At 51.8% G+C, this 17404-nt stretch overlaps 1 protein-coding gene across 1 annotated transcript; it reads right to left on the minus strand.

Moving 5' to 3' along the window:
* Positions 1-9826: 9826 nt before the first annotated feature.
* Positions 9827-11352, minus strand: LOC122225471. The gene is made up of 4 exons (XM_042948352.1): positions 11318-11352; positions 10947-11088; positions 10363-10612; positions 9827-10129 (listed from the first exon to the last, which is right to left on the minus strand). The coding sequence occupies exons 2-4, from the start codon at positions 11009-11011 to the stop codon at positions 9827-9829; spliced, it is 618 nt and encodes a 205-aa protein (XP_042804286.1). The 5' UTR covers positions 11012-11088; positions 11318-11352.
* Between the last annotated feature and the right edge of the window lie 6052 nt (positions 11353-17404).

The raw sequence follows: 17404 nt of genomic DNA on the forward strand, positions 1-17404 counted from the left end.
TCACACGGTCACACCCTTCATCCGTAAGGTCAGGGAGGAATCTCTCTCTCAGGGGGCCGAGCCTAGAGCTTGCGTGCAGTAGGCACTTAATAAAACAGTCCTTTGCTGTCATCAGTAGTAACGCATCCCTGTCCTTCATCCAACTGGTGAGTTCCGAGCTTGCCCTAGGTGCCGGCTGTTGCTTACTTCAGGGGAAGTCCCTGCCCTGTGTCCTCAGAGGCCACGACAGTCAGGAAATGACAGGTAAATGGCCAGATCACGTCATGTCGTTGTAAGGACGCTAGTGATCTGGGTGAGGGGACAGATGGCGGTTTCAAAGGGGCCTCCGAGGAGAAGGCACTTAAGCTGAGACCCAGAGAATCTGGGGGGGGGGCACCTGTCCCCTTGGCCCTCTGCCTGGGTCACCCGGCTGCCTGGCCACCAGCGAAGGCCTTCCGAGCCCCCTGCCCCTGCAGCCCCTCTGGCCCGGTGCCCAGGCTCTGCCGGGAATCTGTGACTCATCTTAGGACAGAGGGACTTGTTCTGCTCGGGTGGCTTGAAACTTCGCTTTGTGCTGGGGCAGGACCCCCGCCAAGTGGTTCCCCGGGGCTCCTCCAGAAGGTGGGTGTTCCCCATGCTCTTGAGGGTGGGAAGAGGCTGCTGATTCTTGAGCTGGTTCTGTGTGGCTGCGGATCACCTCCGGCCCTGCTGTGTGCCACGGGAGATTCTCCCGGCCCCACCCTTCCTGTGCACACGGTGGAACAGGCCTCAAGAGTGAGCTCAGACCCCCTCGTGCCCCCCAGCCCCACGCAGCTCTGAGCTGACTTCCTCTTGCTGTCCCCAGCACCTGCCAGAGGAGAAGCTCACGGTGGGTCCCTGAGATGGACCAGATACCTTTGCATCCCTTGAGGCTTGTGGGGACGTGCTTGAGAAGGGTTCATTCTGCCTTTGCTGGGTACAGCGTTCCACACGGATCCCCCGGATCGACTTTGTTGTGCGTTTCTTCACGTTTTCTCTGTCTTTGCTGCTGTTTCTTGCTTCTCCTCTTAGTTGCTGAGCCACGTATTGAAATACCCCAGGTGAGTGTGGGTTCGTCTGTCTGTCCTTGTAGTTTTGCTCACTGTTGTTTCTTGAAGTTGCATTACTATGTATGTGCCCATAAATTTAGAGTTGTTTTTTAACCTTCCTGGCACACTGACAGTTTTATTATGAAGTGTTTCTCTTTGTCTCCAAATTTCTTTCACTTAAAGTCTACTTTAGTATTAATATAGTTTCACAGCTTTGGTAAGATTTGGTGGGATGTGTATATGCGTCCGTATGGAATACATAGATATAGATATACACATACACATATGTACAGATGTACATTTAGACTATGTATATATACGTAAGTTACATATGTATATGTGTGTGTGTTTACCCTTGAATAAGTAAATATGCTATAGATATGTGTGTTTCAACACTACACGGGTACGGTTGGGTCTTGATGATTTTTTTATCCAGCACACCATCTTTACTTAACTGGAAGCTTGGTGCAATTGCATTTTTTTGCTGTGACGTGGATGAACCTTGAAGGTATTACACAAAATGAAACAAGAGAGCCACAGAAGGACAAATACTACACGATTCCTCCTATATGATGTCCCTAAAATAGTCAAACTCGCAGAAGCAGAGGCTGGAGGGAGGGGGGACATGGGCAGACATTGTTCAGTGGGCATAAGGTTTCAGTTGTGCTGGATGAATTAGTTCTGGAGGTCTGCTGCACAGCACAGGGTCCGTAGTTGGCAATACTGTGTTGTGCACTTAAATATTTAACTTTAATTTTCAAGGAGTATTATCACTGAATGTGGCATTCTTGGTTGGCATTATTTCCTGTTTCGCACTCTAAGGCTATTAGTCATTTTATCATAGTTTTCATTGTTTCTGTTGAGATGTTGGCTGTCATTTTAGTAGCTGCTCTTTAAAAAAAATTTTGACTCTTATTTAAAACAAACCCTTCTTTGTTTAAGGATAAATAGTTTTGCTGTAATATGTTTTGGTGGTGATTTTGCTTTATTTTTTCCTGGTTGGGACTTGTAGGGTTTCTTGCTTCTGTGTCTCGATGTCTTTCTTTCACTTTGGAAAATCCTCAGCCAGTATCTTTTCACTTTTTCATTCTCATTAATTCAATCTCTTACCTTCTTTTGGGACTCTGACTATGTGTATATGAACCTTATTCCTGTGTTCTTTCTATTTTTTGCCTGTTCTGCTGTATTTTCTATCCTTTGTACCTCTATTGTTTATTCTGGACACTTTGGACATCTATCTTCTATTTTACTAAACCTCTCTTTGGCTGTATCTAATTTTCTCTTAAGCCCATCCACTTAAATTCACTTTCGTAGTTGGATTTTTCAGATTTAGAGTTTCCATGTTTTACGAAAGAAGTTTCAACTTCCAAACTGAACTTTTCAGTGTATCCTTTGTCTGCTTGATCATTATGAACATAGTTACTTTAAAGTGTACGTGTGACACTGATAAATTATGTGTCTGGCCTCTGTGTTACGTCTTTTGGTTCTGTTCATGTTGTCTTGACTCCTGTCCATGGTTATCGTGTGTCAGATGTTGTGTTTTTATTGGTATTTATTTTTTGTTTATTTATTTACTTATTTGAGAGAGAGAAAAGAGAGAGAGAGAGAGAGAGAGAGAGAGAGAGCAAGCAGGGGAGGGGCAAAGGGAGAGAGGAAGAATCCCAAGCAGGCTCAACACACAGCACAGAGCCTGATGTGGGGCTTGATCCCATGACCCTGGGATCATGACCTGAGCTAAACTCAAGAGTCAGATGCTCAACCCACTGAGCCACTCAGGTGCCCCAGATGCTGTGTTTTTAAAGTTTGAAGAAATCAGATACCTTCTTTCAGAGGTAATTTTACATCTCTGTCAGTGCTTCAGCACTGGAGATCTGGGATCTCTTCAGTTCACCTCCGGGTGCTGAGTGATAACACGGAACCCATATCCCCCCAGAAAGTCCGTCTACTTCCAGTTCACCAAGACTAGTGTGTTCGGCCCTTTGGTGTTCCAGCCAAAGCCAGAAGGGTCACCAGGATGCACTTCTGGTGTCCCAGACCTGCAAGGGTGTGAAAGCACAGCTCAGTTGGCCTCTCTGTTGCTCCCTTTGGTTTCAACAAAGTGTCCCCAGGGGTAAGGAAACTACAAACATAGGCTTGACTCCATTTTCTTGTAGATCCTGGCCTGCCAGTTTTCACTATCTTGTGAGTTCTTTAATGATTTTTTGTTTGCTTGTGTGTTTTTTTTAAGAAAAAAATTGTAAAATACATGTAATATGAAATTTGCCATCGTAACTCTTTAAAACATTTTCAATGTTTATTTCTGAGAGAGAGCGAGAGAGAGAGAGAGAGAGCTTGTAGAGTGTGAGCAGGGGAGGGATACAGAGAGAGGGAGACACAGAATCCGAAGCAGGCTCCAGGCTCTGAGCTGTCAGCACAGAGCCCGATGTGAGGCTTGAACCCACGAACTGTGAGGGCATGACCTGAGCCAAAGTCAGATGCTTAACTGACTGAGCCACCCAGGTGCCCTCGTTTTTAATTTTTAAATATATTGAGGTGTGTTTTATGGCTGAGCACCTGGTTTGTCATGGAGAGTGTCCCATGTGCATTTGAGAGTGTCACTGGTTCAGGTTTGGTGGGGGTGCTGTCTAGATGCCTGTTGGACCTTTTGTTTCTTCCTTCCTTCCTTCCTCCCTCCCTCCCTCCCTCCCTCCCTTCCTTCCTTCTTTGTTTATTTTTGAGGAGGAGAGACAGAGTCAGAGCATGAGCAGGGGAGAAGCAGAGGGAGGGAGACACAGAATCCGAAGCAGGCTCCAGGCTGTGTGCTAACAGCTCAGAGAACTACAGGGCTCCAACCCATGAACTACGACATCATTACCTGAGCCAAAGTCAGACGCTTAATCTACTGAGCCATCCAGGCACCCCATCCTATCTTAAAGTGTTCGGTTTGGTGGTACTAAACGTACTGATAACATCACACAAGCACCAACCCATCCTTCTCTCTAGACTTCCTTTCATCTTGAAAAACTGAAAATCTGTACCCATGAAATGATGACGCCTCATTCCCCCAAGTCCCCAGCTCCTGGAAACCGCCATTCCACTTTCCGTCTCTCTGGTTTGGATGACTCTAAGACCCTCACCTAAGTGGAATCATACAATATTTGTCTTTTTGTGATTGGCTTATTTCACTGAGCATCATGTTCTCAAGGTTCGCCCAATGGCATAGCATGTGTCTGACTTTCCTTCTTGTATAGTATTCCGTTGTATGTATATGCCATGTTTTGTTTATGCATTCATCCATCCATGAACTTGGGTTGCTCACATAGTTGAGTTCTTGTGAATCATGCTGCTATGAACATGGGTGTACAAATATCTCTTTAAGATCCCACTTTCAATTCTTTTGGATATATAGCCCTGAGTGGCATTGCTGGATCATATAGTAACTCTATTTTTACTTTTATGAGGAACTGTCACTTTTCTGCAGTGGCTGCACCATTTTGTATTTCCATCAATGGTGCATGAGGATTCTGGTTTCAACACATCCTGTCAAATACTTGTTATTTTGTTTTCTTGATGGTGGTCATCCTAATGGGTGTGAGGTCATATCTCACTGTAATTATGATTTGCATTTCCTTAATGATCATTGATGTTGAGCACCTTTTCATGTGTTATGACCAGTTACATGTCTTTGGAGAAATATCTATTCAAACCCTTTGATCAATTTTTTAATAGATTTTGTTGTTGTTGAGCTTTAGGAGTTCTCTACATATTCTGGATGTCAGTCCCTTATCACACATACAATTTGCATATATTTTTCTTCCATTTTGTGGGTTGCCTTTTGACTCTGTGGAGGGTGTCTTTTGACACCCTTTTAGAATTTTCATGGTCTAGTTCTTTTTCTGTGCTTTTGATGTCATATCCAAGAAATCATTGTCAGATCCAATGTCATGAAGCTTTTGCCCTATGTTTTATTCTAAGGATATTATTGTCTTAAGGAGTACATTTTTTAAATTTTTTGTTTGTTTGTTTTGGTTGGTTGGAGTCTGCCCCTTGGGATTCCATTTGAATTTTAGGATGCGTTTTTCTATTTCTGCCAAACATCATTGGGATTTTGATAGGGATCGCATCAAGTCTGTGGTTGCTTTAAAGAGTATTAACAACTTAAAAATATAAGTCTTCCAATTTGTGAACAGGGCGATTGGGGGGGGTTAAGATAATTTATTTTTTCTTTTTATATTTTTCTTTTTAATTATTTTATTTTAGAATTTATTGCTGTTTAAAAAAACATTTTACTTCCGTATGGCTCACATACAGTGTTATATTAGTTTCAGGTATACAATACAGTGATTCAACAATTCTGTATATGACTCAGTGCTAATCAAGGTAAGTGTGCTCTTAACCCCCTTCACTGGCTTCACCCATCAACATGGCATTTTTTATGCCATCTTTAATTTTTTCAGCTGTGTTTGTACGTCTTTCACCTCCATGGTTAAATTAATCCCTAAATATTTTACTCTTTTTGATGCTATTGTAAATAGAATTATTTTTGTATTTGCTTTTTTAGATTGTTCATTGTTAGTGTATAGAAATGCAACTGAATTCTGTGGGTTGACTTTCTGTCCTGCTACTTTACTGAATTGATTTATTTGTCCCAAGCGTTCTTTGTATGCGATCTTTAGGGTTTTCTACGTATGAGATTGTATCATCTGCAGACAGAGAAAATTTTACTTCTTCCTTTCCAATTTAACTATCTTTTACTTATGTTTTCTTGCCTCAGTGCTCTGGCTAGAACCTCTAGTACTTTGTGAAATGTATTCTGGACGTGGGCATCCTTGCCTTGTAAATCATCTTAGCCTTTCGCCATTGAGTGTAAACTTGGCTGTGGGTTTTTCACATACGGCTTTTATTATGTTGAGTGGAGGTGATTTCCCTGTGTTTCTAATTTTTGGAATTTTTTTTATTAGAAAAGGGCATTGAGTTTTGTCAAAAGATTTTTCTGTATCGTATGAGATGAGATGATCATGTTTTGTTTTTTTTTCCCTTTATTTGGTTAATGATGTGTATTACATTGATTGATTTTCACATGTTGAGCCATCTTTGGATTCCGGCAGTGAGCCTGAGTCTCATCGGCAGACCCCCCGGGCATCCCCAGAACATTTCTATAGGGTCCATCCGTTGAGGTGTTATTTGCATTCTTTGTGGTCCTGCATTTGGGTTAAAGTACAAAAACACCTCAATGCCCTTGAATGAATCCTGGTAGTACCTAAATTCCAACTGTAGTTGTTGTGTTCTGTGCAGTAAAAGGAAGCTGTCCGTTTCACTCAAGAACGTCCTTCGTGAGGCAGGAGAAGCTGCTTGTTTAATGTGGTCTCGATCCTTGCGTACACATCGTGTGAATACTCCGTGTGACCGACCGGGAAGTGTGCACCGTGGACGCTCTTACTGCTCACTGAACACAACGGTGCTTGGCTTGTGAGCCAAACTGGTCCCTGTTTTCACCGAGCACCGTCTTTCCTTGAAAGAACAGCTGCCAGACAAATTATGATTCATTGAAACTTGGGTGCTCGGCAGACACGTTCTCAAAAATGAAATCACTTCAAGGAAAACAACTGACAATACGAATTGTAATCATATTGATAAACTTGGAACTTTCAGATGAAAGTTAGACTCTTGTCACACTCGCACCCGCTACCAGGAGCTTGCCCGTGCGTGGGCGCTGGAAGACGTCCCTGGTGACGTGAATGGCGACACTAACACACGTGACTTCCTGAAACCTGTCGACGTGAGGAAGATCTGCCTGGCTCAGCAAAGTGACATTTCCAAACGGTGAGTGTGTGACGTTGTAAACCCGCGTGTGACCAGGGGGTCCATTCAGAGCGCCAGATTCAAGAGACTTCGATTTGGTTCTGGTCAGGACGAGGTTTCCGGTTCCTTGGAGCTTCTCAGTTAATGTGAATGTGCAGCCAGGGTGACAGCCGGGGGAGAAGGGTTCCCCCGAGCTTGTGCACTGAGCAAGGGCATGGCTGGGAAGACTCAGGGTCCCGGGCTCCCCATCAGTAATTCTGGGGACCAAAGAGAAGGGCAGACACGGCTTCCTGTGGAGCCTCACGGGGAGGCTCTGATGGGTCTCAGGGCTGCAGCAGGTGGGGCTGAGCTGGGCAGTGACACTGGGGGACAGGCAGGGCTGGTGGGCCCGGGTGGGGGACGGACCCCAACTCCCTCGGCAGGAGTGGATTCTCTGGCTGGTCTTACGGGGTGGGTGGGACTTGGTACCCATGGGACGGGGAGCGTTCAAGGAAGATTGTCCACAGAGCTGAGCCCGGAGTTGAAGCCTGAAGCCGGTCTTGGGGTCGGCGCTGTGGACAGGATGGGGCGCGTGAGAGAAAAGGGGCGTCTGGTCCAGGGCTGGCAGGTCCTTCCTGAAGCTGGCAGGGCTGGTCTTCAAGATGAAGTGATGTCCCAGAGAGCCCAGTCTCTCTCCCCTGACACAGAGCAGCTCTTGCCAGAAGCTTTAAGCGGCCAGGCCTTGAACGTGGTCTTGAATATTTCATTTGATCTTCTCTTTACAAACCCCGTGAAGTGGTGCTGGGCCCTTACTTGGCCGATGAGGAGAACGGGGCTCAAAGTGGCCAGGGATTTCCGGGCAAGCAGCTGAACCTGGACGTGAACCCGGGTTCACCTGGGCCCCCAAACTGTCCCACAGCCTCTTCCCTTTGGGCTGGCCCTCAGAAGGTGGCGGCTGGATTGGAAACTGCGCACCGAGTGCTTCCCGAAGTGGCTGCTGTTGGTTATTTTGGGGACGTGGGGATGTGGCTGGGATTTCGGTGTCCAAAATATCTCTTGTGACACCAAGCCGGAGCCTGAGGCTCTGAGCCCTGGATCTGCTCTGAGCTCAGCCGGGATGAGGGCTCCAGGCGTCCTCAGGCAGAGCTACCCCCACCCCTTGGAGCCCGGCTGGGGGGCTCTCATCCCCTGGCTGGTAGTCTGCGGCTTAACTGCCTCTTGTGGGCGCATTAAGGTATTAATCGCATCATGGTCTGGCTGTGCCTTTCATCTCCTGCAAATAAGTGCAGTGGGATTCGATTTCACGGACAAAGCCCTTAGCGGTGCAGCTGACAGGGGACGAGGAACGCAGGGACCGCTAAGAACATCGATTCTGTCTGTGGTGCGCATGCCTCCCGATGAAACGTGAATGCGAATGGTGGGACCCAGCACCTCCACACGGGGCCGCCTCCTCACCCAGAAAGGGCTCAGGGGAAGCCCGCTTTTGCATCCAAGTCTCCACGAACCGGGCCGTGTGGTCTTGGGCAATGACTTAACCTCTGAGCCTCCTCGGGTCCAGGGAGGGTGAACCGGGTGCATGGCCGGTGCCTGGCGGCCAGGGTGCCGTGGTGGGGGGGCCGCCTTTCCTTGTCCTGCAGTCTGGGGAGCTCTGCTCCATCTGTCGTATGGATTGAAGTGTGGAGGGGCTCCCCGAGTGCAGGTTTGTGGCAGGTGCCAGGAGGTCTAGAAAACTGTTGGCAATGGAAGGGCCTGCTCCCTTTCCAGGGTCACTGGATGCAAAGGACGTCCTGCTTGGAAAGGGTGAGTGTTGTGTGGTCAGTGGAATCAATCACACCCCCAAAGGTGTCCGTGTCCAAGCCTGTGACCCTGTTGTCACAGGGCAAAGGGGAGTTACGGTCACAGGTGGAATAAGGGTTGCCAGTCGGCTGACCCTGTGACAGATTCCCCAGATGGGGCCAGTGCATCCGGGTCCTTATAAGAGGCGGGGTCAGGCTCAGAGGGAGACGTAGACACTCCACCTGCTGTTGCTGGTTTGGAGGGAGGAGGGGCCGGGAGCAAGGAACACGGAGCCCCCAGAACCTGGAAGAGGCAAACACAGGGCTCCTCCCCGGGAGCCTCCGGAGGGAGGGTGGTCCTGCCAGCACCTTGATCTCAGCCCCGTGTGACCCATTTCTTGCTTGTGAGCTGCAGAAGCACAAGGTAACAAACGTGGGTGTTACTGCAGCAATAGGAAATGACCCGCCCGGGTGGCTGGTCCTTACGCATCCCAGGCTGCTCCGGGAGGGTGGGGGTGTGCACCCTGGTTTTGGCATCACAGGCTTGCAGGGGGCACAGAGCACAATGCCTCCCACCCTGCAAACATCCGGGTGTGCTTGCTGGGCCGGCGGCATCTCACTCCACCTTGCGGGCTGGCGTGGCTGCCCACAGTTTACAGGTGAGGCGGCTGAAAGGGAGCTGGCCAGGTCCCTCTCGCAGCCCCCAGCTCTAATTTGGTGGCTCTGTCCCCACAGCGTCCCTTTTCTCCAGGGCTGAGCCGAGCGCTAGTCGGAAAGCTCTGTCGGGGGATCCCAGGAAGAGAGAAAACCTGAGACGCAGTACAGGGGTGTGTCCCTGAGTGAGACGCTCAGACCACGGGCCTCCTGTGGCCCTGAGATCCCATGGCCCTGAGATCCTGTGGCCCTGGTATCCCATGGCCCTGGGATCCTGTGCCTCTGAGATCCTGTGCCCCTGAGATCCCGCGGCCCTGGGATTCTGTGCCCCTGAGATCCCATGGCCCTGGGATCCCGTGGCCCTGGGATCCCGTGACCTGTGAGATCCCAGAAACCGGGAGAAACACAAAGCAGAGACAGTCTGAAAATCAAGGGCTCCTGTGCTTTCTTATTCAATAACATTAAACAACAATTATTCATGCAGAAGAAAAACTTTTCATGGAGAGTGAACTTGACGAAGACCATAATCACGGGGGCACCAGGTCCCATAAATGTTTAGAATCTTTTCTTAAAGGCTTTTCTTACATTGCCTTATGTGCACGTGCAGCCTGACTGTAGGGCCTGGTCGTGACCCAGCAGAGCCCTCTCGAGGGGCACCCGGGGCCACGTAGCCACACTGTCGTGGATCTGGGGGTCCCGGAATCGAGGCGGGGGGGCGGAGATGGCCTGTGGACTGCCGCCCTCAGGGCCCAGGACTCCCAAGCAGGCCTCGGCCGGGGCGGGGCCACAGCCAGGCTTGTCTGCATTTTCTTGGTCAGACCCGTGAGCTGGCCCCCTGCAGAAGCCACATCCACTGCCCCAGTGCCCTTGGTGGCCACGGCATTCGGAGCCAGCCTGCAGAACCAGAGTCTTTGCTTCAGGAACCCTCCGCCAGCGAGGATAGGCTGCCAGGTGCCGAGGGGCCCTGGAGCTCCCTGGGGGTGGGGGTGGGGGGCGGGAGAGGGCTGGGCTTCGTCCTGGTGAATGAGGAGGGTGGAGGGGCATACTTCCTGACAGGGGGACTGTGGGGGCCACTCGGGGCCTGCAGGCATCTCCCCACGACTAGAGAAGGGGGTCCCCACACTCACGTGGTCCTGTGTCTCATCCACGCGTGGCAGTGCCTTCCGTCCTAGCTCTGGATGGTGGGGAGGGGCAGTGGTTGGTGACGCTGGGCCCGCAGGGCCTGAGGGCTGGAGTGGGGACACACGGGGCCGCAGTCTGGTGGCTCCTGCCAGGGCCCGCCCTCGGTGTTCCCTGCGAGTTCTCAGCCTCAGTGCCAGGGAAAGAGGTGATGTGGGGGGAAAGGAAGATGCACATTGCTGTCTTGAGGTCTTCCACCTGGAGAAGGGAGTCCAGGCACGTTCCTGGGGTTGGGAGCCGTGGTCCCGGAGACCTTGAGTGTCTCTTTGTGGCCCTCAGCATAAAGGAGAGCCTCCTTGCCTGGCCTCCATACCCTGCTGGATGCAGCCCGACCCCCCTTCTGGCCTCACCCCCCACCTCACCCGGTGCTCTCTCCTCTCCAGCAGCAATGGCTTTCCCTGGTGGGTTGTGGTGCCTCCGACCACAGGACTTTGCACATATTGTTTGTATTCCCTTTCCTCTTGGTCTCACGACTCCTCCCCACTCCTTGGGCCTCCACTCAAACGTTACTTCCTTAGGAACACTTTTTTACCTTCCTGACATGGCCACCCCCTCAGACCTCCTTCCCAGAGCGTTGTCTCTGTTACAACTTGACATCTGTTTGCATGATGATCTGACTGGTGAAGTTCCATGCAAAAGGGACCTGGCTTGTTCGGTTGTTTCACTCTGTGTGTCTGGGGGAAAGGGCAGCCATCACGATTACAGCGCCTACCTTACAGCCCCCAGGTGCCACGCCAGTTCTGAGAGCCTTACATAAATTTCCTCACCAACTTTGCAAAGCAACCCCCGGGCAGGTGCCATTATAATCTCCTTTCTAAAGAAGAGAAAAAGGACCATTTGGCTAACCAGGATACCTGAGGTCAAACCCAGTAAACTGAGGCACAGCAGGGCTAACCAGGATACCTGAGGACTTCGACGTGGGGCTTGGATGCACGAAACCACGAGATCATGACCTGAGCTGAAACCAAGAGAAGAAAGCTTAACCGACTGAGCCCCCCGACGCCCCTCAAATGTCATTTTTGTGGCTATAGATGACACTGACGTGTCTCTGCTGCTTGCCATTCATCACTTGTGATTTTGACAGAGAACGTTGGTTCTTGTGGGGACAATGGCCGTCTACCCCAGTGGTCAGGATCAAGTTGGCCCACAGAGCTTTCGAAGCTAGGAGCCTTCCCAGCGCTCATGTCCCTGGTGACGTCCCAGGAGCTCGGCGGGACCCCGCGTGCCCTGCGAAGGACAGCCCGTTCCCCTCCAGCCGTGACAACGCCCTTACCCATAAACCCCTGCTGTGTGCTGACTGGTGCACTCTGCGTTCTTGGCCCTGTTACCTCCCCAACAAAGGGACCCTGATACCCAAGCACCTGCAGGCGTGGCTGCGATGTCATGCTTTGTGCGATGCACCCGCACCCGTGTCCAGTGTTCCCCTCACGCGTCTTCAGCCACCTTTGGCCAATGCGTCTCCACAACCATCTGTCCCACAAGAACCGCCGGCTGCCCACTGCCCGCTCGGCTCTCTTCACTGCCGTCCCTGGGGAAGCCGAGGGCAGGTGCCCAGAACCAGGAAAGGCTCGGACTTTCGGGGATGGGAGGCTCGTGACTTGGATGGCAGGCTTCCATGGACGCCGGGCAGGCCACCCGCTGTGGTGTCATGGCTAAGGCCACAGGCTCTGCGGGCAGACAGAGGTGAGACTGGGGCTCATCTGTCCCCTCACTTGCCGTGGCCTTTGGGCCAGACAGTCACCGCTCTAATCTCCTTCGTGAGATGAAGATGGTTACAGCATCTGTGTCGGGGGGATGCAAAGGGCTCGATCAGTAGCTGACACAGCAGGCGGCTTCCTGCCCTCGATTCTCCCACGGCCCGTTCTGCCCGGGACTGTCCCACCCGACACCCTGTCTGGTGCCGACACCCAGGCTGGTGCGTGCCAGCTGCGAACCCTGCTCTAGGCAGGCTGTGGCTGCCACCTGGGGCCAGCATGTCCCTCCGCCCCTTCCCGCCCAAGTGACTGCACAGGACACCGGGCTCTTCTGACCAGTTCGTTTCCTGACCAGTGGGATTTTGGATAACATGGTTCACTTAGTGGTAGCGTCACCAGCACGAAGGACAAGGTCACCATGGAGTCTGGGGCTCGGAAAAGGCTGTCTTTCACCCGGCGGGGTCACCCCTCACTCCCGGCGGCCTCCAGCCAGCTCCGCGAGCTCCATTAGCGGGTGATCTGGGGACACAGAGGAAGCGTAGCCGCTCCCCAGAGAGGAGAAAGTGTCAGATGATAATGCACTTTTTCATTTTTGCTTTGAGTTTTTAAAAGACACGTTTGTCTGCTTTGATCTCCAGCACCAGGGAAGAGTGTGCATGGAGTGAGCCCAATCTGGGAGGGCACCTTGGGGGCCCGGCGCTCCGTTTCCAGGCCTGTCTGCTTCCGGAAGGTTCTGGAGAGGCTGAGGAAACAGCCTGTGGCACAAAGTGACTCTGGCTCCCACTCAGCCTTCAGCGCGTGGGTGACCCAGAGGCACTGGGGACAGACACTGTCTGGTGACTCAGGCCTCTCTACCCACCCTGCCTTGCTCATGGGGCCCTTTGTTTCCGAATATAGCCCGAAGGCAGCAGATTTTAAGACTGTTGTCGCTGGAGAGATGGACTGGAGTCGGCCACTCCCCCTCGTCACAGACGTTTCCCTATTCCCTGGTGTCTGAGGGGACTTCTAGCTCACTGCAGACATGTGGCCTCATGTGCCCGGTGTGCCCGCCAGGGCCCCGACCGCACTGTGCGTCTGTCCCACAGGTGAGCTGGCGGCTCCTGCCGGGCAGAGACACTTCCCCGCTGGGAGCACGGGCGCTGGCCGGGGGGTCACCGGTGTCCCCGTGGGCCTCTCATCTGTGACCCTGGATGGACACCTTCTTCCACAGAACTGCTCTCCCCACGGTGTCCCCCGTCGTCGCTCAGGCTGCGGTCCCAACACCGTGGATCGGGAGGCTCGGGCCGCGGACATTTAGCCCAGAGCTCTGGAGGCTGGAAGCTGAGGCCGGCTCTCTGGTTTGCAGACGCCCCTCTTCCCCGTGTCTTCACGTGGCCGAGAGTCTCTTCCTCTCCTTACAGGTCACTAATCCCACGGTGGGGGCCCACTGTCATCTCACCTGACCCAGTTACCCCAAAGGCCCCCCACATCCTAATACCGTCCCCCTGCGGGTTAGGATTTCAGCATATGAATGGTGGGGGGGACTCTCACCGTAACCCTCTCCATTCCCGTCTCTTTGCACGGGCGAGGACGAGCCGTGAACCTTCGCCAGCTTTGGTTTCTAGCGGCCTGAGATGGTTCTGGGCAGGACGTCACCATCCGCTTTCCCCCAAGCCTGTGTAGCCGCGTGATGGCCCTGCTCTCATCTCCGCCCGCTGCTGCCTCCCTTCTTAGCCCCCATCTTGCACTTCGTGACCTGAGCATGAGGACTGTATCTCCCGACCGCTGGTAGGGATACACCCTGCAGGTGCTGGGTTCCAGAAGCTTCTCCATTGTTCTCCACGGAACAGAGCAACCCCAGTTTTTCCTTTTTAAAAAAGCAGGAAAATGTGAATTTCGAGTTCCGGTTTTACTCAGTGAACCTCGATTTCTTATCTATGAAAGCAAGTGAGAACACGTCCCCTGCAGAATGCTTGTGAGGACCACACTCCCCGGCCTCCAGGAAAGGAGCAGCCGTGATCATGACGCGCGCATCTAACCGGGCATCGCGGCTTCTGCTGGTGCTGTCACCATGCCGTATGCACTGCATATATTTCTTCTGACTTGTAGTCAATAAGGGAAAATGAATTGACATGGGACACCTCCCTTTGCTTCAGCCATGCAGAAATGATGGATAAAATAGAACGAGAATTGTAAATCTGTGCAGAACCTGAAAGCAGGGAAAACATCGATGCCAGAAGTAGATGGGGCTCAAAACCACAATGGAGAATGTGAGTTCCACGCTGCAAGGAGGGTGGGGACAGCTGGCATAGAGTTCCCACGGCGTTGGTCTCTGAGGAAGGCTGTCACTTCCGTGAATGGAACAACCAAGTGGGTCCCTGTGCCAGGCTGTGGGTTCCTGATTTTGGAATGACGACCAGTTGATGCATGGAGCCCATATTTCTACCGCAGAAGCTCTGGGGTGGGAAGTCTGGGTTGGGTCTGGGAAAAACGTGTCCGGAGTGGGCAGAAGCCGCTCGTGTCCACCAGACACGAATGCCAAACCACCGCGCAGGGGCACCTCCACCGTCTGGGATGCTCAGGACGCCCACGGAAAACAGTTCTCAGGGAAGACGTACTTAGAATAAAAATACAGGGGACACACAGCACAGCAGCGAATTTGCATTCCAGAGCCACCGATGATAGAGCCGTCTGAGGATTTAAAAATAAGCACGCTTCGGTTTTTCAGCAGGCTTAGTTTCTCAGGACCACATTGGCAAAAGCAGAACATTGCAAAGAGGGGGGACAGGTAGTGTTAGAAAAAGCAGCAGAGGGAAGTTCTAAAAGGTAAAATATAATCATTGAAAGAAAAACAGAGGTTTTTATAGCCTCCGTTCCCATTGCTAAGGCAATTGTCTCAGGCATACCCACAGTTTGCTGTTTCCAGACTTTGGAAATGGAGGAAAAGGCAGGACAGAGCTTGCACCTGTTATCTCTATCGCGAGACTGTAATCTGTTTCAGGGAGATGGGTCTTAGAAGTGAAAACAGCATGGAGCCTTTCTGCAGAGCTCGGTCCAGCCAGGCACGGGGCTGAGCCTTTGACGAGCGTCGGCTCGTTTAGTTCTGCCGACGGTCCTTCCGAGGAGGTCAGCTCTTGCCTGGGCGACGGGTGCGGAAACTCAGACTCGGGGAGGAGACTGCGTGGGTCCGTCACTTGGGACTGGCGGAGCGGGGCTGCAGCCTGGGTCAGAGGAGTGCGGGGCGGGTCATGGGACCCCCGCACTGTCAGCCCCGCCGAGAGACCTCCTGCTTGGGAAGCACAAAGGCGCCAGCCACACAGGCGGCTCGCGCTCTGACCGTGACTGCGTCTTGCGTCCCCAGCTGGGTCAGTCTGCCGACAGTGAGAAGATCAGTTCCCTCCATGACTGACTCGGTAACATTAAACTGTTTCATGCAGGTTTAGTCATTTATTTATTGGCGTACTTTTGTTTTGCTAAGTCTTTGGCCGTGTACCTGCCTCCGCCTGTGAGCCCTTGTGCTCGACAAAGCCAACCCTCTCCACGCATCCCTTTTGGGTGGTATCACTGACTTTCAGTGAAAAGCTTGGGTCCCTAAGGGCGGACCCTGGGACACAGTTCACGCCTGGCAACAGCTGCTGGTGGTCACCTGATGCTCCAAGGACCCCTTGACTTGTTTGTCGGAGGACCCAGTGACATGCCTGTGAGGTGGCATCCATTATGCAGATTGATTATACTTCAGGGAGTGGATCAGGGATTCAGGAGGCATAACAATTGATTGAGTTAATTGTAATTAATGACTCAGGAGCTCTTTAAGAATTCAAGATTAATTAAAAAAGACACCTATAAGGATACAAAACAGGTCCAACCATCTTTAAATGCTTCTTGTTTAATACATATTTATCAGAAGTCGTCTTTTTGGACGTGCTTTTGGAAAGGTAAGTGAAAGAATGTTCCTCAAGTATCTCTAAGGACGCTCCCCTCCCCACCAAAGGGAGAAGATGGGGTAGGACTTGCGGATACGCACGGAATGTTACGAAGGATGTTGTAGCTTAAGCGAGCTGGGAATCGGGTGACTGGTTATCCGACAAATTGCTTTGAGTTGGGCGGCTTTAGGTAGAGTGGTGGCTTCTCTCCCTGGGCACGCTGGACATCTTATTTCAACAAAGGAAAGAGGTCATTTACGTCCAGAGGAAGGTGGAAGAAGCCTAGACGTTTCTAGTGAGAAGCGTGCTAAAAATCTAAGGTGAGAGGTCTCTACCACTGTGGCCACGGGGGTTCCAAGGCAGCCGAAAACCATCCGGAGACGCGTCCGCGTCCCGCCCTCGAGTCTGCACAGGCTCTGTGACGCTCGCTGGGAGAATAAGGCAGTCCTTGAAGCCTGCTAACGTCCGTTCCTCTCTGCAAGCGTCGCCTTTTACGCCAGGCGCCAGGTTGTGAGGAAGCCCGGCCAGCCCCGTGGGGTCCCTGAGCCCAGGCCTCTCGCTGCACAGACTCACCAGTGGGGCCACAGAGCCGCCTCGGAAGTGCTCCCTCCAGCCTCTACCAAGCTGCCCTGTCTGAGCACGTGCAACAGAGCAAAGGCTCATGGCTGGCGGGCGGTGCCCAAATTATGGATTTGTAAGCAAGGAGAAAGTGGTTTCGGCCTCTGAGTCTCACGGTTAAGTAAATAGATAATAGCAACAGGTAGAAGTAAACCGGAAAAGCAGGGAAATGAGGCACGCAGGGAGCTCCTTTCTTGTCCAAACACATACAAACGTGCTAAAATATAAGTAAATAGTTGCTATTTACTTTTTTAATAAATAAAACACCCTTTTTAAAAAGTCTGAGGATGTAACAGCCGCTGATGCCCGGGGAGCTGGGGTTTTCACACCTCTTTTGGGTCTGGAGTGAAGGCTTCAGGATCTGGCATTTAAAAGGGATCCAGCCTGGGCTCGCTGCAAAAAGCTTAGGGCAGCGAAGGATCTCCTGGTTTAGGAGAGGAAATACAACAACCCGCAGGTGGAAAGACCAGCAACAGCCGCCTTAGGTGGAAACTCGCGTCCCAGGAGTGACAGCCCCTCGCCAGGCTGTGCTGGAGTCTGGATCCACACAGCACCAAGGTGCAAACCCCTGCGATGGTGGCTTCGGGTCCAGACCAAAACAATCTGGAACAGCGAACCCATGATGCGCTCCTAAAATACTGTCCAGATTCCAGGAACCAGCAGAACCACAGAGGATGAGAACCGATGGAGGACAAGCTGCTTGGACAATGTTCAGAGCACAGAGAAAACCACCACGGTGAGGGGCAGCCGGCCGTGACCATGGGAGAATTCACCCC

This window comes from Panthera leo, chromosome B4 (assembly GCF_018350215.1).
Source record: "Panthera leo isolate Ple1 chromosome B4, P.leo_Ple1_pat1.1, whole genome shotgun sequence".
NCBI classification, from domain to species: Eukaryota; Metazoa; Chordata; class Mammalia; order Carnivora; family Felidae; genus Panthera; species Panthera leo.